This window comes from Triticum aestivum, chromosome 6D (assembly GCF_018294505.1).
Source record: "Triticum aestivum cultivar Chinese Spring chromosome 6D, IWGSC CS RefSeq v2.1, whole genome shotgun sequence".
Lineage (NCBI taxonomy): Eukaryota > Viridiplantae > Streptophyta > Magnoliopsida > Poales > Poaceae > Triticum > Triticum aestivum.
In genome coordinates this window covers 164,520,045-164,543,654 of record NC_057811.1, presented here as the reverse complement: position 1 = coordinate 164,543,654, position 23,610 = coordinate 164,520,045, and the positions used below count along the sequence as shown (strand labels likewise).

At 48.3% G+C, this 23,610-nt stretch overlaps 2 protein-coding genes across 2 annotated transcripts; one reads left to right on the top strand and one right to left on the bottom strand.

Annotated features, from left to right (window-relative positions):
• Positions 1–5,440: 5,440 nt before the first annotated feature.
• On the top strand, positions 5,441–17,515 carry LOC123144309 (cyclase-like protein 1). Its single transcript, XM_044563402.1, has 6 exons — positions 5,441–6,098; positions 15,336–15,380; positions 15,988–16,060; positions 16,151–16,248; positions 16,414–16,484; positions 16,831–17,515. The coding sequence occupies exons 1-6, from the start codon at positions 5,714–5,716 to the stop codon at positions 16,954–16,956; spliced, it is 798 nt and encodes a 265-aa protein (XP_044419337.1). The 5' UTR covers positions 5,441–5,713; the 3' UTR covers positions 16,957–17,515.
• A 143-nt stretch (positions 17,516–17,658) lies between these two features.
• LOC123144307 (probable glycosyltransferase At5g03795) lies at positions 17,659–20,756 on the bottom strand. The gene is made up of 5 exons (XM_044563399.1): positions 20,252–20,756; positions 19,497–19,783; positions 18,831–19,063; positions 18,540–18,697; positions 17,659–18,166 (listed from the first exon to the last, which is right to left on the bottom strand). Exons 1-5 carry the CDS (start codon positions 20,687–20,689, stop codon positions 18,065–18,067), a joined length of 1,218 nt encoding a protein of 405 aa, XP_044419334.1. The 5' UTR covers positions 20,690–20,756; the 3' UTR covers positions 17,659–18,064.
• Between the last annotated feature and the right edge of the window lie 2,854 nt (positions 20,757–23,610).

Here is a 23,610-nt window from a genome sequence, read left to right as displayed (position 1 = left end):
TTTCGTCAGATCGATCTTGAAGCACTCTGGTAAATATTCACATGTCTGATTGGAGAGAGAGAGAGAGAGAGTTTGCTGAAGCTCACCTCGGTGTGTTGGCATCGGATATGTGGCGTTCAATGTGGACTCCTTAGCCAAACACTAAGTTATTTAAACAGGTCTGAGATTATTCCGAGATGGCATCGGATATGTGAAGCACTCAATCTCTATAGCCAAACACTATGCATGCTGAAATAACTAAGTTTTGTTTTCAACAGAATTCTGAGATCATTCCATTCTCAAGCAAGTACACATATGCGAAACACCTTTTCAGTGAAGAAGCATAGTGGAAGGCACCATCCAGCCATGAATATAAATAAAATGAAAGGACAACCAATGAAAATATCTACAACAAAAGCATTCCACTAAGATGGATCATTAGTAAATTACCAGTATCATGTATCCCTTGGCCTCCTCTGCGAGCGCCTGCTAAAGCAGAGTAGAGCAAGTGCCAGGTAGCTTACTTTTTCACGCGAGACACACAAGCAAGAGTGAAGCTGCACGAGAAGATACCTTAGAGAAGCCATCAGAGTAACCAAACGGCGAGCTGAATAAGTGTGTGACCTACTGGTGGCCGCCATCTGGGTCGGGCCCCTCCTCCCACGTCAGCAAATCCTCGCGGCACCACTGTCACATGCTAGGCCTGAAGCGCGACGGAGTTAGGGTGGTGGACAAGAAGGGTGATGCCACAACGGACGGCGAGGCTGGGTCAATAACATGCCATCATATTTTAATTTTATTTTGGCAAAAAGGAGATAGAAATGTAGCAACCTGGCATAACTAATTAACTATTCTAATTTAAGGCGGATGATTGCATGTAATCACTAATCGTAAGTAATCAACAAGGCTAAATGATGGAATGAGAAGAGGAATGTATTTCATGAAATAGAGCAAGAGACAAAAACTTGAAAGGAAAAAAACACTCAACGCTTGCAGGTGAAGAACATCATATAAAATGGATGGTCACCAATCAGGAAATGTGCAAAATATGTAATGGAATTTCTTTGAACTAACTACAATACATCGTCTGTGAAGCAAGAGTGAGAAAATACCAGGAACATGATTAGTGTAGTAGTTCTCTGGCTCACACTACACAGGAGCTGCTGTTGTGGCAGGAATTAAGGGCAAGGAGAGTAGGCGCACATGCTTGTTGGAGATCCTTGGCTGGCCGGTCGAACACGCAGCCACAGCAGAGAGAGTACCGCTACCCTAGAACAAGCACATGTTAAATGGAAAAATCCCTAACAAGAGATTTTCTTTTGCACGGGAAGTATCAACGCCTCACATTTTCAAAGGCAAAGGGGCTCCAAATTTCACGAAGATATAAGATGCTAATATAAGATGGAAGCTCCAAGCAAATCTTTCATTCACCAAATGAAGTGTCTTAACTTTGGTTGCTCAGGCAAAATTTCTTGTCAGCTGTTGCATGTTCAGCTGGTGTCACCAACCTTGCATATTCGTTGTCCTTTATGTTTTGGCCAGGATGCTCAATTCCATTATTGCATGATGCCACAGCTGAAAAGCTTGGCATTCTTGCGACCGTCTTACCGCCTCTGTTTACAAGCCAAGAAATATTAGGAAAGAAAATTGACAAGGCACAAAAGCAAATCTTATTTATTTGTGTCACATTTGTAGGATTAAAGTTGACATATGACTACCCTTGTCTAAATTAGAGTTGCACATGCCCAACTCCATATTATTTCCGTTACAGCTATTTACGCACATAACTGAACTCGCACTCAAATGCACTGGTTTGGTGGCATGGTGTAGTGTAACAAGCAGTTGCTCAATCATAATATTCATAGTAGCTTGGATGTGAAATTGGATACATCATTAGATTCTTCTCAAAGCAAAATTTTGAGTAATGCTACTCATATCCTAGTCAAATTAGGTATGGAGATCTGTGCTACAAGGATTCCTAAATGAATCCTAGTCTCATGAAACACCTGTTATCTTCATGAAACACATGTTATCTTTAAAACCATGATACTTGGCCACAGGGAACCAAAGCAACGATCCAAAGGAAATAAAATTATGTAATCTGAAGCCAATATCAGAATGTAACATACTCATAAGCTGCCTGAATCGTTCTTGAATCTCATTCACCTTTCTACACTCTTGAATCAACATCCAACCATTTTGATCACAAATCCCAACCTCACGCCACATATCAAACTAAAAACTGCAGACATATGTTTGCTAAGGAAACTGAGATTTACGTAAAGCTCAGACTTTACTAAGAATTTCAAAAAGATCTCTTCTCTTTGTTGTCATTCCTCCTAAATTCAGAATGCATGGGTCATAGAAGAACACTCATTCTTTTAGCACAAACTCATGGGAAAAACTGGATGTGGCTTGAGGAGATGCCTCACCTTGAACCAGCGCACAGATCGCCGCCGCCTAGCACGAGTGCCTTGTCCAGGGAGGAGGCTTGAGCCTCTGACGATGACATCGCCAAGCAGTCGCTCAATCATAATATTCATAGTAGCTTGGATGTGAAATTGGATACATCATTAGATTCTTCTCAAAGCAAAATTTTGAGTAATGCTACTCATATCCTAGTAAAAGTTCATAAAATAAGCAAATGTAAAAGCAGCAAATAATTCGTCATATGAGCTATAATAGGAAATCGTAATTACAGTAAAGTTTCATAACAATATACGTCGCAGCCCAGATATATTGTTACTATGCTTTTCACACCCCAAGGCTTCCTCGACGCTGGCTTCTTGTTCTCTCAAACTTGGAAAGAGAAGTTTGCATAATGAAAGTGAATAATACGAATGCAAGGATTTTACTCGGCTTTAGAGTGCCTGTGGACCCGATGCTACCCTGCTCCCCCAGCACGGCGGCCTGTTGGGCGGCGAGGAAGAGGTAGCAGCGGCCCGAGCTGGCTCGGGATGCAATCTTCAAGTATATATTGTGACCACCTTATTTGTTGATACTAAGAAATGTAAGAAGAAGCTAGAGTAGTGAAGGTTTAGATGTTGTACTGGTCAGCGAATCTACACTACACTGTTTGGAAGAGCATCGGACGGATCCAGCCATTTCTGACCAGAGACGCACCAAAGTCTGACCTAACAACCCCTCTTTTCTTCTCTCGCCTCCTCACATATTAAAAATATTGCGTATTAAATTTCTTTAGCAAAGGAAAGCTCAATGAGAATTGAATAACTTAGAATACATAAGCGACAATTAAATGCGGCATTCAACCAAGGCAAAAATTTAATGTTTTGTATGCCTTCTTTTTACTGTCGGCAAAGCCGAGAACACATCCATAGTCACCGCGGACAAAATAAAACAAGACACATTACTGAGATTAAACACCATGGCAGAGTACCATTCAGTCTTATGTGGGATTTAGGCAAGTGTGCTACTGTAGTAAGAAAATAAATAAAGAGATTAATATGCAAATTGGCCTATAGTTTAAAGAATCAAACTCAAAACGTAACTTCCAACCATATCTTCAGTGAAGAAATTTAACTTGAGCATAAGAGGGGAATTTATTGCTTTTTTTTTGGAAATGGAGGTATACCCCCGGCCTCTGCATCATAATGATGCATGCAGCCCTAGGGGAATTTATTGCTACACCTATATGCTTTTGATCCTTGCACGGGCAGTCACTGCTTTGATTTCTTCCCTGGCCCAACTCGCTTTAAACCACCGGAGTTTCTTAATTTCAAGATGTGTATATAGACAATTTGAATGACTATATGAATTGAAAGTACATAGATAAACATATGAGAGAATATGCAGCACCAGCACCTGTTGTTCTTGGGCGTCTGAATCTGATCATCCTTTTCTTCGGCATCAAGCGAAGAAGCATCAGCCTGAGCATCAGGGGTGGCCTGAATCGCAAAACAAAACGGATCAGAATGCAAAGATGTGTATATACAGCTCGGCTGCTGGAGCACAGGTTTACTCTGGTGCAGCAGTTTTGTTGGCCTCACCTGCTTTGTCAAAACCTAAGAAAAGAAAACCAAATCTTCTCTTCTAACTTCAAGTCACCAATAAGAGAGGAAGCAGTTGGTATAGAATAACTGCTGCAACTACGAAAAGAAAAACTGAAAATTTTACTTATGCACAGTATAGTGCCTAGCCATCAATTGAATATAGGTGTAGTACAACAGCTCTTACAGACATTAGCACAAACAATTTGCAGGCAAACTTATACCTGGCAGAACACAACCTAAGAGAAGGCAAAATTCCACCCCAAAAACATAGGCAGAATGCATATGTAAGTGCAAATCGCCATGGTTATTGGCCTATCAACCAACAACAGTTCAGAGAGACAAATGCTAGCAAGGGATTGCCTAGAATTTTGCCATATGCTCTTTTCTTTGTCCAAATAACTTCATATTTGGTGCTAAAGTTACTAATTCGTCTTGGAAGAAGGAATCCATCATGAGATGGAAAGGAGAGAATAAAATCACTGACTATCAATTGAGAGAGGGGAGAAAGGGAGTCGAGCTTACCTCGATGTTGTGTGTCGTGGCGTCGAGCAAGAGCCGCTGGTGATGCCGTCATGGAAGGAGGTGCTCCATCGAGGAGCCACCACTGGTGCCATGGCATCAGAAGAGGTGCAGCCAGGGATGAGACGAGGATACACCGCTTCCCCTGTGAGATCCTTCTTTCACTCCCTCGATTCACCTCTTCTCTTGCTCCCTCTCACTTGCTGCCCTCCATCTTCGTCGTATCCACGGCGCTGGAAGCTGGTGGGGCGAGGTGGCCGAAGGAGGAGGCGTGTGGATCTGGGCCGGCCAGATCAGCAACCCCGGCTCCTCCTGTTGAGCACGGAGGCCCTCATTTTCTCTTTCTCCCGCAGGGACCGATCCATGGCTGGATCGATTCGAGCGTCGCCCTTCCCTTGCAGGTCGCTGCCGCGCCCGCACGCCTCGGGTCCGGTGGGATCCGGGATGACGAGGGGGGATGGGATGCGTGAGGGGAAGGTCGCCGCCGCGCCACCATCTCCACACTCCTCCTACGCCACCAGAGGGCGCCGCTGCCACCATCTCCCCCCTCCTCCTCCGCCACCAGAGGGCGCCGCCGCCACCATTGTCGAGGGAGTGGAGGGGATGGGGAGCTTGGGAAGGCGGCTGTAGGGGGAAAAGATTTAGGGTTGGAGACTGAGGGAACGGGAGGAGAAAGCGGACGGGCGCGGGGCTCATCACGGCGCGGTGGTTTTTTCCCTCACGTGGTGCGCTGCACCCCCACGCGCGGGCGCGGTGTGGTGGTTTTTTCGCCTCGCGTGGTGCCGTGCGCTCGAGGCATCGGTTGTGACTAGCACTTCTTGGGCTTTATATGTTAGATGTTAGCTTGTCAAACTGTTGTATATCTGCAGCAACTTTTCTTGTAAAGCAAAATAAGTTGCATGCCGGTGAACATGTGTAGTACAATCTTTTGATATGAGTTCTCAATCTTCCTCTGGGTGCACATGGATGAGCGATACAGTACATATTTGCGGGGGACTGTTTGGAAAGGCTAAAATCATGTGGTTTTCAGATACGGCCCCTTTCACTGTCCGTTGTCTCATTCTCAGCCAGCCGGCCTGAGAGAAGCTTGGTGCATGCTTGCTCCATTCATCAGCATTGTATTGACCACCAGAAATCAAGGAAGAGCTGCAACTTCCAGTAACCATCACAGCCCAGGGAGTCCACGGAAGTGAGCGCTCGGCGGCATGGCGGGCGCACCGGCTCTCACCCTCCTCCTGCTGCTCCTCCTCCCGGCACACCAGGCGGGCTACGCGGGCGCGGAGGCCGACACCTGTGGGCCGGCGCTCGGAGGCGCGGCAGGCCGGCGCCATGGCCCGGGGCTGGAGGAGTACGGCGGCGGGCGCATCGTGGACATCACGCACGCGTACCGGCCGGGCATGCCGCCCGACGCGACGACGGGGCCCCTGGTGCGGCTCAAGGAGTCGATGGAGAACGGGTCGGACTACAACTTGTCGGAGCTCCGGATGCACTGCCACATGGGCACCCACGTCGACGCGCCGGGCCACATGAACCAGGCCCACTTCGCCGCCGGCCTCGACGTCGACACGCTCGACCTCCAAGTCCTCAACGGTGAGCTCCCCGGTTTTCGCCGACCAGAACATAGCTTTGACCATTTTTGTGAATCTCCGCCCTGCGGTCTCGCAAATAAACCCTGGTTAAATGGTTAGCTACAGCATCCCTCAAAAGTTGTACTCCCTCCTTTCGAAAAAACTTATCCCAAACCTGTTCCTCAAATGGATGTATTTAACATTAACTTAGTGCTAGATACATTTATTTGGGATAAATTTTTTCGAACGAAGGGAGTACTATTTAAGAATAAATTTTTTTTTATAAAGTAAGTATCAGCTGCTAGATTCTCTAAACTTATCAAAAATTTAACTTCTATTCCTCAAAACTTTACACCATTTCCCTATTTTAGGCTAAGAGGACAAGTACCTTCATCTCCATCTCCACTACTATTAAACAAATGAATTATGGCAAAAACATTTAATATCAGCCCTCCGTTATCCTCCAACATTGCTCTAATGATCATTGTACCAATTAAAGCATCGTAATTAGCAATCAAAAAGCATCATCATTAGCATTAAAAAAACATCGTATCAATCAATCAAATCTAGCATTCGAAGAACTACTAGTCGGTAAAAACCGAGGAGCCGCGCCGCCAAACCCTAGCCCACACCTCCCACAAACCATTTCAACCGTCGTTGCCATCGATTCGGCTCCCCATCGACCTCGGTTCGGGCCGCCATCGTCGTGCCCCAACTCCACTGCACCACAAGGCGCCCTTTCTAGGTAGCTTAGTGGATGTAGTGATAGTGATACATCTTACTTGTAGTGGACTAATCCATATGCAAGATAACATACCATTTGTCTGACCATGCGAAGTGTACCCATTAATGGTTAACATGGAAGAATCTAAATCTCCGGGACATCAATGGCTCAACCCCAGTGACGGGGCTTCAATGCAATTTGAGAGGGGGATAAATGAGTCACAAATAGAGTTGAGAGGACTAATCTAGTGTATTATGTTAAATTTGGTCCAGATGGTGTTAAATATAATACTTTTTAGATCTACTTATATTTCTTTACGGAGGGATTATGTGTTTATGTAAAGAAATAAATTTGGTGGGGGGGGGGGGGCATGGCCCCCCTTGGCCCTCACTAAGGGCTAGTTCTTTTGAGCCATGGCTTATACATAAGTTGCGGTGAAAATAATCCCTTGATAAGCTGCAGTGGAAATAAGCCCATGAAATTAAGCCATCCAGTTCTTTTGTCTGAGCTTATGTTCCAAGTTCTCTGGTGAAAGTTTACAATACCCCTAAAATGTAAGCGGCGGCTGGGCGAACTACGGAACGTGAGGCAGCGGCCAGATTGGACGAGTTGCTGCCTGTTCGGCCTCAAGTCTAGTTGTGCAGCGGCCCCGTGCTCGGCGGCGTGCTGTAGGGTAGGGCTAACGGCGGCGACGGAACGAGCAGAGAGGAGCTGGCTGTTAGCAGCGGGAGGAGCAGAAGAGCTGGCGGTTAACGGCGGCGGGGGCGACTGTGGGACAGCGGGAGGAGCAGAAGAGCTGGCGGTTAACGGCGGCGGGGGCGACTGTGGGGGACGGCTAGCGTCAACGGCGCCTGATTGGAACCGGCCTCGTCGGCGATGGTGATGGGGGGCGGCGGCGGCTTGAATCGCGGAGGAACCCTAGCTCTCGTGGCGAGGACGAACACGAGGGGCGAGGACTCTGCTCGATTCGTTTTTCTCCTATCTCGCTCGGTTGGGTTGGGCTCGGTGGCAAAATCGCTGTAATTAAGTGTGAAAACTAGGGGCAATGGGGTATACCCCTTCGACTTTAAGTGGGCTTCTGCGGGAAGCACCCCTCCCCCGAGCTTTTTCTCATTGTGAGAGAGAGAGCTGTGGAAATAAGTTAAGCCCTATACTTCAAAACGAGTTCTTTTGAGCTGCTGGCTTATTTTGACAATAAGCTCATAGAAGCTAGAAAAGAACTGGCCCTAAGCTTCACCGGTGAGTGGAGCTAATATCAAATGCTCACTAGATCCAAAGGCATTACCATGTATGTAACAGAAAACACCATGGTGTCTTAGGCCCTCTTCATTACCATCCATGTCTTGTAGGGTGTAACATAGGCTGCCTAGGTGATATTAGAAAAATTGTAGCCACCATGGAGAAAATGAAAGGCAATACATCAGCATCGACAACCATTTTAAAAGAAAATCTCTCCGCAAGTGTGGTGAACCATCAACCCTGTAGCCGACAGGCACAATAAAAGCTATAAAATAAGCTACTGTTGTAACGAGTACAGAGGCAACAAGCATTCCTTTCGTGCCCTCTTTCACTCTTCTAATACTCTTTTTGATCTGATTTACTTTCTCGGTCTCATTCTCTTCAAAGTAATCCCTAGGAGAAACACCACGTCTGGACTAGGCATATTGAGTATAAATAAAGAGCACTTGATATTTATTGCTCTACAAACATAATAAGTAGAAGATTAAAGCACACAATCTCATATCCTAGGCCTTGCGCTAAACATAAAGTGATAGGTCGTTTATGTTTGTTATAATCCTTGTTGTAGTTAATCATGAGCACCGAGTTCATACGTTGAATGAGCAGTATGATAGAAGTCACTATGCAGATCCTCGCGATAGTCATACGAGTTGTAGCTAACATCGAAAACATGCATGTTGAGAGAGAACTCGACATGCATAGCAATGGCAATCACGGTAGTGAAAATGGTGAAGCTTCAACGCGATTAGTGGGTGGAGCTAAATTTGGTTTGGGGGCGGGGGAGGGGGCATGCCCCCCCACTAAGCTCTGCCGCTGGTGAGTGGAGCTAATATCAAATACTTACGAGATCCAAAGGCAATTGCCATGCATGTAATAGAAAGCACCATGGTATAGTAGGCCCTCTTCATGTACAATTCTCATCTCGTAGGGTCTACCGTAGGTTGCCTAGCTAATATGAGAACAATTGTAGCCACCATGGAGAAAACGAAAGCCAATATATCAACATCGACGGCCATTTTAAAAGAAATTTCTCCACACGAGTAGGTGAACCATGGATCCTGTAGCCGCCAGGCACGGTAAAAGCTACAACAAGAGTTACTATAGTAACGAGTACTGAGGTAGAAAGGATTCCTTTCGTGCCCTCTTTCATTCTTCTGATACCGTTTCAATCGGATTTACTTGCTCGGTCTCATTTTCTTCGAAGTAATCACTAGGAGAAACACCACAGGCTACATGAACCGAACGCCGCGCCGCATGCATGGCAGGGCACGTGGGAAACCAGGTGGCGAGGGCAGGTGCATTGGTCGCGCGCGGCGGGCTAGCAAACTGTAGACAGCAGCATCCATCACTCGCGACCGGCTTTTAATAGGCATTGAGAGCGAGACATGTTGCCCTGCTTTTGTGTGTGAAATTGGTTGGTGCTTTGAGAGGATTATTCATGGCTGGGATTAATGTGGCATCTTGATGGTGCCATGGTAGAATACGTGGTTCACCACTTCATGTCATATTTTGTTCTATTGGCATAGATCTTTCAGAAATTAATGCACGAAGTATTTAAATATGAGAATTATTCAGACATTAATACTGTTTTGCCATTTGCCATGATATTCTATGAATAAATCTATGCTATCATGCCCAAGTATGTGTTATATCTACGTTTAGTATAATATATGGTGCTATAATCAATTATACATGCAAAATAAGGCTTTAGGCTATCGGGGAAAAATAGTCTTTGGAATTTGAATACACACACTTCATATCTTGGTCTCGCCAATTCATATGGGCAACGCGACAATCAATTTTCTTGTAGTTGATGTTCTCTGATCCGGAGTAGCTGTGAAACAGGCTCTGTCCAAGTTACTTAAGAAGGGCAAACAATATCGCAAAATGACTTCTATAAAGACATGGTAAGCCTTTGGCGTGCTTGTTGAATTAAAACCCCGAGCCCTGTCAAAGTTCAGTTAGCTAGTTTTTCTGTCAGGTTAGCTTTCCCGTTTTTTCCAGTCTTTTTGTTAGCTAGCTTTGCTCGAAGGTTGCAACGGCCTGGAGCGAGTCGTGCGCCTCGTTGATCTGCTCGTGGGATGGCACGAGCGTTGTGGATCACGTAGGCGCCAAGTCAGGGGCCACGATCCCCAGTTTCCCCTCTGTACTCTGAATAAATAGAAGCAAGAAAGGAGCAGAAAAGCTGTGAAGTTTACAGCGCAAAAACACTTCTGTTCTTCGTCCATCTAGAGCTCTGTTCTCTCGCGTGTGTATTCGTCGACTTGGCACTCCGGCAGTGCTGACAGTTGGCATCAGAGCCGCGTTTGGTCATGGGAAAGAGCAATCCAAGTCGCTCCCGTTCCGCCTCGCCGGTGAAGACCGGGGCTGGGGCGAAGAAGGACGGAAAGGGCACCAGCGGCGGCGGCGACGGCACGCCCGCGCCCCTGCTGGGCGACGGCTCAGGGAGGTCGTCCGGCTGTGAGCTAGAGATGCCACGGCCGCTCCGCGAGGCGACTGGATCCACCTCCTACCCTCCCCTGACGAGGACGAACTACGCGGAGTGGTCGCTCCTGATGAAGGTAATCCTGCAGGCGAGAGGCCTGTGGACCGTCATCGAGATCGGCCCGTGTCCTGACGACGACGCCGATTATCGTGACGACCGCCTGGCGCTAGAGGCAATCCTCCGGGCCGTACCGCCGGAGATGCTGGTGATGCTTGCCGTGAAGGAGACGGCGAAAGAGGCGTGGGACTCCATCAAGACGATCCGTCTTGGAGTCGACCGCGTACGCAAGGCGAAGGCGCAGTCCCTCCGCCGCGAGTTCGACGACATCCGTTTCAAGGACGGGGAGACCGTCGACGAGTTTGCCCTTCGACTCACCGGTATGATGAATAACCTAGCTCTTCTTGGTGATGATCTGAAGGAAGAAAGGGCCGTGGAGAAATTTCTCCGGGTCGTCCCGCCGCGCTATGCACAGGTGGCTCTCTCCATAGAGACGCTGCTTGACCTGTCGGAGCTCACGGTCGAGGAACTCACCGGCCGGCTGAAAGCGGCGGAGGAACGCTACGGGCTAGACGGGGTCGCCCACGGCGGGAGCAGCCTGCTGTTCACTCACGAGGAGTGGATGGCGCGCCAGCAGAAGATCGACCAGGCCGGAGCCACCGGGGGCAGCAGCAACCAAGCTGCCGGCGGCGGCGGACGCCGCGGTGGCGGCGGTGGCGGACGCTCGCGCGGTCGCGGAGGTAGCCGAGGCGGGCGGGGGAACCAGAGCTCTTCTGGCAGCGCCGCCCGCAAGAACGACAAGTGCCGCTACTGCAACAACCTGGGCCACTGGGCCCGGGAATGCCGGAAGAAGAAGCGCGACGAGGAGGCGAACCTCGCCGACGCTGACGAGGATGAGCCGGGCCTTCTGATGGCCCAGGCCTGCACTCTGGACGAGGGGAGCACGGCAGGGCCGGAGCTGAACCTGACTGCGCCCCAGACATCCCTCACGACCGCGGCGGCGCAGGTGTTCCTCAACGAGGAGCGCGCGCGCGTGGAACTGCAGCAGTCTCCTGGCGACACCGATGCCGCCTGGTACCTCGACACTGGGGCATCGAACCACATGACCGGCGACGTGTCGGCGTTCGCGGACCTGGACGAGTCCGTGACGGGATCGGTCAAGTTCGGCGACGGGTCTCTAGTGGACATACGCGGGCGGGGCACGGTGCTGTTCGCCGTGGCAGGCGGTCACCACCGTGGCCTCACCAATGTCTACTGGATACCTCGCCTCAAGAGCAACATCATCAGCATCGGCCAACTAGACGAGGTCGGTTGCGCGACGCTGGTGGAGCATGGTGTCATGACAGTCCGCGATCGCCAGAAGAATCTGCTCGCCAAGGTAACTCGTTCGGCCAAGCGCCTCTATGTGCTGCATCTCAAGATTGTGAAGCCGGCGTGTCTCGCGGCGAGCGAGTGCGACGGTGCAGGCTGGCGCTGGCACGAGAGATTCGGCCACGTCCACTTTCAGGGACTCGAGAGGATGGCGCGCACTGGCATGGTCACCGGCCTTCCCCTCATCGTCCACGCGGAGCACATTTGCGAGGCTTGCCTGGCTGGCAAGCAGAGGCGGGCCTCGTTCCCTCAGGTCGCCAAGTTCCGCGCGACGGAACCTCTGGAGCTGGTCCACGGCGACATCTGCGGGCCGATCTCGCCGGCGACGCCGGGCGGGAAGCGCTACTTCCTCTTGCTAGTGGACGACCACAGCCGTTACACTTGGCTCGTCTTGCTGCGCTCCAAGGACGAGGCGGCCGAGGCGATCCGCCGGTTCAAGGCCGCCGCGGAGACCGAGTCGCGCCGCTCCCTGCGCACGTTCTGCACAGATCGCGGGGGCGAATTCACGAGCACGGCGTTCGCGGAGTACTGCGCTGACCACGGCGTGCAGCGCCACCTGACGGCGCCCTACTCCCCGCAGCAAAACGGAGTGGTGGAGCGCCGCAACCTGACCGTTGTGGGCATGGCGAGGTGCATGCTCAAGGCCAGGGGTGTGCCGGCTTCCTTCTGGGGTGAGGCTGTCACCACTGCCGTGTTTCTGATGAACAGGTCGTACACAAGGAGCCTGACTGGGAAGACGCCATTTGAGGCGTGGCATGGTCGCAAACCCAACGTGCACTTCCTGCGCGTCTTCGGGTGCGTGGCTCACGTCAAGGACACGCGCCCGCACCTGGCGAAACTGGCGGACAGGAGCAAGGCGATGGTTTTCATCGGGTATGAGCCGGGAGGCAAGGCCTACCGGGCGTACGACCCCGCCACTAAGCGCGTGCACGTCACGCGCGACGTCGTCTTCGATGAGCGAGCAAGCTGGGACTGGCAACGGGGCGGGGACGCTCCCGGCGCGGCGACGTTCACTGTCGAGTACGGGCCGTCTGCTGTGCTTGAGGGGGTGCGTCACTCTGCGCCGGCGACGCCGGCCCCTCCACCACACGCCAGCACTGTCGAGGACGCAACTGCAGCAGGAGCCGACGCGCCCACTCCGTTCACTCCCGCGAGCACCGGCAGGAGGGACCTCAATCCTGAGCTCAGCCCTGCCATGTCACGTTCTCCGCCAAGCGCTTCGCCGACTCCGATCGAGTCGCCACCAGCTGACCACGCGGGCGTGCACCTGATGGTGACGCGTGCACGGGACGGCATCGTGCAGCCGAACCAACAGCTCACGGACTACATCCTCAACCTCGACGACCTCGACGACGAGGAGCTGCACCTCGGGCTGGCAGAGGAGCCGGCCTCTCTGGATGAGGCGCAAGGAGATGCAGCCTGGAAGCGCGCTATGGACGAGGAAATGGCGTCTATCCAGGAGAATCGCACCTGGCATCTCGCTGATCTCCCTCCTGGTCACCGCCCCATTGGTCTCAAATGGGTCTACAAGGTGAAACGTGACGCCCAGGGCGCGGTGGTGCGGCACAAGGCCCGCCTCGTCGCCAAAGGGTTCGTGTAGCACCAGGGCGTGGACTATGAAGAGGTGTTCGCGCCTGTCGCCCGCATGGAGTCAGTGCGCCTCCTGCTCGCTCTAGCCGCGCGCGCGGGCTGGGGCGTGCATCACATGGACGTGAAGAGTGCGTTTCTGAACGGGGAGCTCCAGGAGGAGGTCTACGTCGCGCAACCACCTGGGTACATCGCCGCCGGACAGGAGAGCAAGGTGCTGCGCCTCGACAAGGCCTTGTACGGCTTGAAACAGGCGCCGCGCGCCTGGAACCAGAAGCTGGACGCATGCCTCGCGTCGCTCGGGTTCGAGCGCAGCACCACCGAGCACGCCATCTACGGGCGTGGCAACGCATCGTCTCGCCTCCTTGTGGGGGTGTACGTCGATGATCTGGTCATCACCGGCAACAACGACGGGGAGATCACGCGGTTCAAGGAGGAGATGATGAAGCTCTTCAAGATGAGCGATCTCGGTCTCCTAAGTTTTTACTTGGGGATCGAGGTGCACCAGGCGCGGGCTGGTATCTCCCTGAACCAGACGGCTTACGCTGAGAAGATTCTGGAGCGCAGCGGCATGACAGGGTGCAACCCGTGCGCGGTGCCCATGGAACCCAGACTGAAGCTTAGCAAGCAGAGCACCGCGCCTCTGACTGACGCGACGGAGTACCGCGGCCTCGTCGGGTGTCTGTGCTATCTGGTTCACACCAGGCCGGACATCGCTTTCGCCGTCGGCTACGTCTCGCGCTTCATGGAGGCGCCCACCATCGAGCATCTGGCTGCGGTGAGGAAGATTCTGCGCTACATCGCCGGCACTTTGCATTGGGGCTGCTTCTACCCAAGGGGAAAAGGAGATGGCCACCTCGCTGGTTACAGCGACAGTGACATGGGAGGAGACATCAACACACGTCGGAGCACGACCGACGCCATGTTCTTCTACGGCAACAGTATTATCAGCTGGCAGTCCCTCAAGCAAAAGGTCGTGGCTCTGTCCTCCTGCGAGGCCGAGTACATCGGTGCCACGACAGCAGCATGCCAAGGAGTTTGGCTGGCTTGTTTCCTCGGCGAGCTCAAGAAGGAGAGGCCAGCCTGCTTCCCACTCTGGATGGATAACAAGTCTGCCATCTCCCTCGCGAAGAATCCCGTGTTTCATGAGCGAAGCAAGCACATCGATGACCGTTTCCACTTCATCAGAGAATGTGTGGAGAACAAGCAAGTGGAGGTGGAATTCGTCGGCACAGACGGACAGCTCGCCGATCTTCTCACTAAGGCTCTTGGGCGCGTGCGCTTCACGGAGCTGCGAGCAAGGATCGGCATGGTAGAGATTGACAAGGGCTTAGGTTTTAGGGGGTGATTTGTTGAATTAAAACCCCGAGCCCTGTCAAAGTTCAGTTAGCTAGTTTTTCTGTCAGGTTAGCTTTCCCGTTTTTTTTAGTCTTTTTGTTAGCTAGCTTTGCTCGAAGGTTGCAACGGCCTGGAGCGAGTCGTGCGCCTCGTTGATCTGCTCGTGGGATGGCACGAGCGTTGTGGATCACGTAGGCGCCAAGTCAGGGGCCACGATCCCCAGTTTCCCCTCTGTACTCTGAATAAATAGAAGCAAGAAAGGAGCAGAAAAGCTGTGAAGTTTACGGCGCAAAAACACTTCTGTTCTTCGTCCATCTAGAGCTCTGTTCTCTCGCGTGTGTATTCGTCGACTTGGCACTCCGGCAGTGCTGACAGTGCTCTCAAGACAAAAGAACTATATCGCCAAATGCCCTCTGTATATTTTTTGACCCAAAGATTTCCCTGCCAGGCATCATTAAAATTACCATGGTACTAATGAATGATTTATTAACGGTCGACTTATTCTTGTTTCTGGACAGGTCCTGCCTTACTGGTCGATGTTCCAAGACACACAAATATAACAGGTAGGACCTGGGGATGTGTTCTCTCTTCTTTTACAAGGAGATCAGCTCTATTGCATCATCGATGATGAATCACCCTGTTAATGAACTTCTCATATCATGTCATAAGACTAATTTAACATGGCATTAGAGATACATGCGCATTACTAATATGGCATTGTATTCAAATATCAGTTACTTCATCTTTTCTTTACGGTGGGTTGTTGCAAATTCAGTATGCATTTACCAGCATCTGCATTACATCAATGTTGTCTGGTATTTGGTATATGATGGCACCATTGATTCTATGCAGCTGAAGCAACGGAACCCGTAAGGGCTTCTTTGATTCGCAAGGATTTTAAAATACAAGAATAGGAAAAACACATGATTTTAGTGTTATTGTACACATGAATATATATGAATAGAAACCGACAGGAATTAGCACCAACGATCTGATACACCGCATAAAAACCAAGGGCATAGAAAAAGAGGTTTGAGTGGATAGAAACTTTCCTCCAAAATGAACAGCAAAGGATTCCTTAGGAAAAATCCTAAGGATTCTATTCATGTGAATCAAAGGACCTACATAGAGAAATTCCCAAGGATTCAATTCCCCTCTAACTCCATGCAGCTGAAGCAATGGAATCCCTAAATATACCAAAAGGTGTTCGTCGAGTTCTCTTCAGGACATTGAACACAGACAGGTATTGGCCTCTTTGAAGGGCACATATTCAAGTAGATAACATATTTTTCACCACGTCGTTACTAAATGCATAAAAGCAAATGATCTGTAGGGGGCTCATGTGGAAGCAAAGAGGTGATATGAGTTTTGTTGGATTTACGGAGGATGGTGCACAGTGGTTAGTTGACAACACCGACATCAAGCTTGTTGGTAAGTAAACAGGAGTTGTACTTGTATTGCACCAAATTTGTAAGAACCTTGTGAAATTGTGAACTGCCTAGGTTCAGTTAGTTCATGACCTTTTCACCGGTGGATCAATATATGCATACCTTATCTGATGTGAACTTAACATGGTGATATTGGCAAATTATGCAGGGATTGACTATATATCAGTTGCTTCATTTGGTCACTTGATCACTGCCCATGTGGCCTTCTTAAAAAATGCGGTAAGATGTGCCCTTTCATGGCCCCAAAAAGTAACCCATGTGAAATTGAAGCCACCAGTTATAACCTCGTAGTTTTGCACTAGCCTCTGGTCATATGCTGCTTATTCCCCAAGTCTGACAACATGTTAGTACAACATTGCATGTTGACAAGTTGATCGAAGTCTTGGTCCCACCAATTCCTTACTGATCAACCTCTTTGGGGGGAACAATGCTTGCTTATGCTATTTTAATGCTCTTCCGAAGACATTTCACATATCGGTGACGAATAACACAAATAACTTGCCTTCTTAGAGACAGCATCGTTGATCGAAAGTGTCGGTTGTTTTACTTTACTTTGTTCTGTCAGGATATCATCCCAGTCGAAGCCCTGAAACTAGACAACGTGAAGACTGGACTATACATGCTGCACTGCTTACCTCTAAGACTGGTTGGCTCCGAGGGTTCACCAATCAGGTGCATTCTTATCAAGTGATCACTTGGCGGCTGCTCTTGCCAAAGGCTGCAATGTATCATGCCCACAGATGCTACACCCTAGCTAATGTCTTGATGCACAGTCCATAACCGTAAAAATAAAATGCCTGATGTCATGTATATAAGTCTACTGCCAAACCAACATTAAAATTTAGCATTACTAGAAATCAACAATGAACTTGTAGACTCATGGCAGTCTGGTTGCTCTGCCACTGCCACGCTGTAACCCATGTTGAACCACAGGAGTTCAGCAACTTTCAAGTACATGTTGGCATGTTGCACTCAAGCAATTTCTGCAATATTTTCACTTAACATGCCTATGATGAAATCTGTTAGTGCTACTACCATTGCTGATACATTGAATGCTTACCGTATGAGTTCTCATGTTTCCTCTGGGTGCACATGGATGATAGTCATACAAAAGTAACATGAATACTGTCATGCACAGCCATATTAGCCCCCGGGTAAAATGACACAAGTCATTTTTTCTGATGCTAGCATGTCAATCTGACATGTCTCTGCATTTACCATCTCATCCGTAATAATCATATATCATACTCCCTCCGTCCCATAATATAAGAACGTTTTTCAAGCTAACATAGATTGAAAAACGTTCTTATATTATGGGACAGAGGGAGTACATTACATTATACGAGTAAAGTAGTTGGATCATGTCTCGCAGGAGCAAAAAGAGGTGATCATGTCAATCTAATATATCTTTGGATGCTTACTATCTCATCAGTAACAGCGTACATTACTTTACAAGAGTAGGTGCAAAATTTGTATAAGCATAAGCGATTACTCAGGCAGATCAGTATATAGCAAAGCAAACTACAAAAGCAATGCCACAGAAAGGACTCAAATATGGGGGGAACCAGCTAACCGAAGAATGGCTAATGAATCTAATAACTACAACACAATTTTAGCGATATCGTCGATTGCCAACTTTTCTATGTAGATGTTTTCCTTGCACCAATGACCCATCCAGCTACTAACTACAAGAGCGAAGAACAGAGGCCGTACTTGGCATATCACAAGCAGGTAGACCTATAACATCATTCTGATGGATCACGCCATTATGTTGCAAATAGTGACCGTGAAGCCTTGAGTTAGTACTTGATCACATGATGCCGCAGCCACAGCTCATACATAACCATGTGGAATGCATCATAAGGAACAGGAGGTGAGTGCCATACAAAGTGTTTCTGAACCTGCAATCCCAACTTAACATATTAGTATCGGACCGCACTAGAACTTTGATAACCATCTGGTTTTTTATGCACTACAGAAGAAATAAAATAGCCAAATCAAAGGGTCCACTACTCAGTTCTTCATTCTTGTTTTTTCAGATTACAACGGCTCAAGTCTAATGATAAGACAGGTGACACATTAGAATCTCGACCAACAAACAAGCTCTTGTTACTTTGTACCCTGATCTTCTACATTATTTTCCATCACAATAAGATTCAATATTTAACATCATCCTTCAGATCGTGAATAACTACTCTATCTTGTAGATAAAGGAAGATGAATGCATAAATCGGAAGTTGTATAGTGACAAAATCTACTACTCACAATGCATACCTGAACTAAAGATTTGTGCAATGCAACAAATTCTTGCTGTGATATAGATTTCAGGATACTCTTTAGTTCATATACGTCGCGCTCCTTAAGTACAACCGCGAACTTTCTCCAGTCAAGAACATCATTGAAAGGCAAATCATAGTAGTCCGACAAAATAACTAAAAGGACACAATAGAGATAATCAGAAAATAATAATATGGGAATCACTAAAAAATTGAGCGCCCATGAAAGGGGAATAACAATAAGGAATGGTCATGGGTGCCATGTATTTTGCATGTCAAAAATACTAACCAGGGACACAGCCATAGTGTATTGAATCAGATATACGAGCACTATTAACTTGAGAGCCACCAGGGCAGATACAGAACTTAGTACGGTAGAACTGCTTCTGATAAACTAGCTCTCCAATAGCTCTATTAATCCGATTATTGCTAATAGCAAGCTCTGTATCATTCTCCCAGACTCGTGCCAAAATAACTCGTATTTTCGAGTTGCGATGACCAGCCCAAAATCCAAGATTTGTCCTGTTTTCCATTGCAGAAGAAGCAATTTAAGATATAGATATAGCAAGAGTGCAGATAGATGTTTATGCTGCAGTGGTGACCAGTTTATGGTTATCAATTATGAGCAACTTCCGAATTCCAATATGCACTAGAAGAAAACATTTATCACAGCTTAAAATCATACGCACTAACAAATCAGATTCAAAGAGTATAAACCTCAATGCATAAATAAGGAGACAGTAGGGTAAATAAGAGTCATACTGGAAGGCACCAAGCCACTAAGTCTAGCAAAAAAAGAAAGCACTCAAGAGTTCCAAATAGTTAAATAATATGAATTTCTGATGTGTTTCATTGAAAAAAACCTAGCATACAGAATTATTTTTCTTTTATATCACATATAGAGAGCCTTATAATTACATTATATAGCTCAACAAATAGGAAGTGCCATTTCAACCTGTTTTCAATGTCATTCCCTCCTTCGGGTAGAGCAAATGGCTGTAATACTTGAGGCAGAGCAACATCCTTATGAGGGATAAAGTCAACATTATAGCTTGGCGAGCAGACAGCTCTAATAGAGTTCTTCACCATGAACGGAAGTCCTTCGAACGCCCTCACGCCTACATCATGGCATGCGACAAAGAAGTGGTCCGCTCCTAGTGTGCGGTTCCAGTAAGGGTACTTGCTTATCAAGCCTTCAACATAATCCTTAACTATCATTGTCATATTTTCATATGAAGTACCCTGCAAGACTAAAAATGATGCATGTAAATAATTATCAGAGCAATTCAATCACAAAACCAGAAGAACAACACAGACAAAATAACTAGCGTGTGAAATTGAAGTCACTTCTGGTCATACAGCTGTTCGCTAAACTTTAAAAAGAACAGTTCAACCATGGCATCATAGGAAAGAATATTTTTCCATTACATTTGTGAGCAAGCAAGTTGAAACACCCACGTCGGACTAATACAGCCAACCAAGTCAATTAGCATCTCTATTCTCTACAACTTCGTTCTACTTTTGCTTTAGCTGTGGTCTGTGTACACATTAACTAACATACCATGAGAATCCATATTACTTCAGAGTTTGACAATGTGCATAGCTCGCCAGACACACAGTAATACCCGAGTATACCAAGAACAGTACAATACTAAAGGCGTTACAATGCGGTAAAACGAGCAGTAGGGCTAAAGAGAGTGTAGGGGGGACCTTGCCGCGCATCTTGTGGGGCGAGATGGGGACGAAGAAGAGGTCGGCCTTGTCGGGGTCTTCGGTGCGAAAGCGGCTCTCCCGAATGTTCTGGAAGAAGTATCCCTCGCTGGCGTACTTGCCCGTGAGCTTCCGGGGCGTCTGGTAGAAGGTCTTGGGGTCGCCGTCCGGGTAGATGTAGACCTTGAAGCTCCGCTCCATCTCCGCGTACCCCGCCGCGAACGCCTCGGGCGAGTGGTAGACCGACGGGCGCGACGCCGGCAGAGGGGAGGAGAGCGGGAGGCGGCGGGGTTCATCTAGGGGGAGGGAGGGGGCCGCGGCGGGGCGGAGCGAGCGGAGGGAGAGGAAGGATATAGAGAAGAGGGCTACCACGGCAAGGAGGAGGAGCGCGCGGGGGAGGGGCGAGGAAGCGCCGGTGCCGGCGAGGCGGCCGGCCATCGCCGGAGGTGAGGAGAGGAGTGGAGCGAGGGAGTGATGCGGGGTGCGGATTGGAAGGGAACGGCGACTCGAGGGTGTTTTCTGTAACAAAGAGGCCGTTTAGATCTTCTGCGATCCTTTTTTTTTTCCTAAAAACTTATTTATGTCCTGGTCGATCTCAAGCGTTGGTTTCTGGATAAACGGCTCTCAATTTGTGCACGTTGTGGTCAATATTCTTTGTACACCACAGCAAGCAAGCCAAAGAAAAGTACCGTATGCGCGTGTAAGAGCATCTTCAAAGGGTGATGTAAAACAACGGCCTTCAACAAATGGTGTATCTCTATTTGGTGCCGAAAAATTTGCAGCAATCCTAAATTTTAACTCCAAGTGATATATATTTGCAACACCATTAGCAGCTGCCCTAAAACAGCTGGAACCCAACCGCCACCGTGAACTTTCACCATTGTCGCGTCGCCTCACCCCGCCTCCACGCGGGCCACCATGAAGCCTCTCACCCCATACCGCTCCTCGACGATCTACGTCGCGGCTACCCCGACCCCTCCAAGCTGGCTACACAGTTGTGCCCTCCCGCCAACGTTGTCCACCCCATCCCGCCCTTCGGTGTTGTCCGTCACGGTCGTCGAGCTCGTGCGGCCATCCACGAGCACCGCTCATCGCCGTCCCCAAGCTCCTGCCATCATCCCTAAACTACCCCGCCACCAAAGTCCGCTATCACCGTTGCCATCCCCGCTGAGCTCCTTCCTGTCGTTGGGTCCGCCTCCCGACCTTCCGGCCATCAAATCATCATGTTTCACGTGGTTCTCAAATTTTAGGGCATTACTTTTACATTATTTAAAGCAAAAGTAATTTTAGGGCATTACTTCTACATTATTTAAAGCAAAAGTCAGGCTGGTGCTCAAAAACATTCTCTCTCCTCCTCTATAATGGTTTTTAGGGCATCGTGTTTTACATTGAAGAAGATGATGTAATGTCTGCTTGCAATGAAGTGTTGTCAAACCAAAGCACGTGTACGCATCATCATAAAATGGTGTTGCCTGCTTGAGACTGGAACACATGAGCCGATGAACTGGAAAGAGCTTTTTTTGTGATAATAACTGTAAAGAGAGGTTGAAGTGACGTGCAACTACTAGTTCCAACCACTTTGGCACTTTTATCCTGTTAAAAACACAAGAATGACATGCATCTACATTATTATATAGACGTGGCTAGAGGGCGCACGAGCGTCAGTTGTTAGGATCAAACGCTTTTCTAAATATGGAAGGAGCAATTGATGCGCCTGACGTGGTAGACCAAAAAAAGAATCTTGTCCTGACGTGCATTTATTTAGGGGTCTAAAAGTACTAGCTATCGACTAGAGGGGGTGAATAGGCGATTTTAATGAACGTGTTCAATACATGGTGGTTTCGAAGACAAACAGTAGAAATGAACCTATTGATATGCAGCGGAAGGTAGACTACACTAGACAAGCCATAGTCAAGTAAGCAATAAAGTGAAAGCACGAAGACTATTAGCAGCTAGGCAGTATGGATCAGGATGGAAGATAGTATGAAGCCAATCAACAACAGTCTTCACACAGTGAAGCCAATCAGATCATGCAATCAGGCAATGACTTCACGCAGACAAACTGTAAGTAAAGAGAGGTAAGAGATAGAACTAGTTGCTTGGTGAGGGCAAGGATTTGTTGGACCAGTTCCAGTTGCTGTGACAACTGTACGTCTGGTTAGGGAGGCTGAGATTCAACTCAGAAGACCGCGTCTTCACCTTATTCCCCTTGAGCTAAGGACACTTAGTCCTCGCCCAATCACTCAGGTAAGTCTTCAAGGTAGACTTCCAAACCTTCACAGACTTCGTTCACCGGCGATCCACAATGACTCTTGGATGCTTAGAACGTATCTATAATTTTTTATTGTTCCATGCTATTAGATTATCCATCTAGGATGTTTTATATGCATTTATATGCTATTTTATATGATTTTTGGGACTAACCTATTAACCTAGAGCCCAGTGCCAATTTATGTTTTTTCCTTGTTTTTGAGTTTTACAGAAAAGGAATACCAAATGGAGTCCAACTGACATGCCAATTTTTTATGATTTTTTATGGACCAAAAGAAGCCCCCAGAGTAAAAGAGTTGGCCAGAAGAGTCCCATGCCGTCCACGAGGGTGGGGGCGCAGCCTACCCCCCTAGGCGCGTACCCCTATATCGTGGACGACTCGGAGACACCCCCCTGACTTGAGACCGACGCCAAAAATTCTTATAAATACAGAAACCCCCAGAAAGAAACCTAGATCAGGAGTTCCGCCGCCGCAAGCCTCTGTAGCCACCAAAAACCAATCGGGACCCTGTTCCGGCACCCTGCCGGAGGGGGAACCCTCACCGGCAGCCATCTTCATCATCCCGGCGTTCTCCATGTTGAGGAGGGAGTAGTTCACCCTCGGGGCTGAGGGTATGTACCAGTAGCTATGTGTTTGATCTCTCTCTCTCTCTCTCTCGTGTTCTTGATTTGGCACGATCTTGATGTATCGCGAGCTTTGCTATTATAGTTGGATCTTATGATGTTTCCCCCCTCTACTTCTTGTAATGGATTTGGTTTTCCCTTTGAAGTTATCTTATCGGATTGAGTCTTTAAGGATTTGAGAACACTTGATGTATGTCTTGCATGTGCTTATCTGCGGTGACAATGGGATATTCACGTGATCTACTTGATGTATGTTTTGGTGATCAACTTGCGGGTTCAGTGACCTTGTGAACTTATGCATAGGGGTTGGCACACGTTTTCGTCTTGACTCTCCGGTAGAAACTTTGGGGCACTCTTTGAAGTTCTTTATGTTGGTTGAATAGATGAATCTGAGATTGTATGATGCATATCGTATAATCATACCCACGGATACTTGAGGTGACATTGGAGTATCTAGGTGACAT

Excerpts from the sequence above, each read along its gene's own strand:
- LOC123144309 (XM_044563402.1), top strand. The coding sequence starts at position 5,714 with ATGGCGGGCGCACCGGCTCTCACCCTCCTCCTGCTGCTCCTCCTCCCG. Across the intron at positions 6,099-15,335 it reads CGACCTCCAAGTCCTCAACG|GTCCTGCCTTACTGGTCGAT; the intron begins GTGAGCTCCCCG and ends GTTTCTGGACAG. Across the intron at positions 16,061-16,150 it reads AGGACATTGAACACAGACAG|GGGGCTCATGTGGAAGCAAA; the intron begins GTATTGGCCTCT and ends AATGATCTGTAG.
- LOC123144307 (XM_044563399.1), bottom strand. The coding sequence starts at position 20,689 with ATGGCCGGCCGCCTCGCCGGCACCGGCGCTTCCTCGCCCCTCCCCCGC. Across the intron at positions 19,784-20,251 it reads CCCACAAGATGCGCGGCAAG|GGTACTTCATATGAAAATAT; the intron begins GTCCCCCCTACA and ends TTAGTCTTGCAG. Across the intron at positions 18,698-18,830 it reads ACACTATGGCTGTGTCCCTG|TTATTTTGTCGGACTACTAT; the intron begins GTTAGTATTTTT and ends GTGTCCTTTTAG.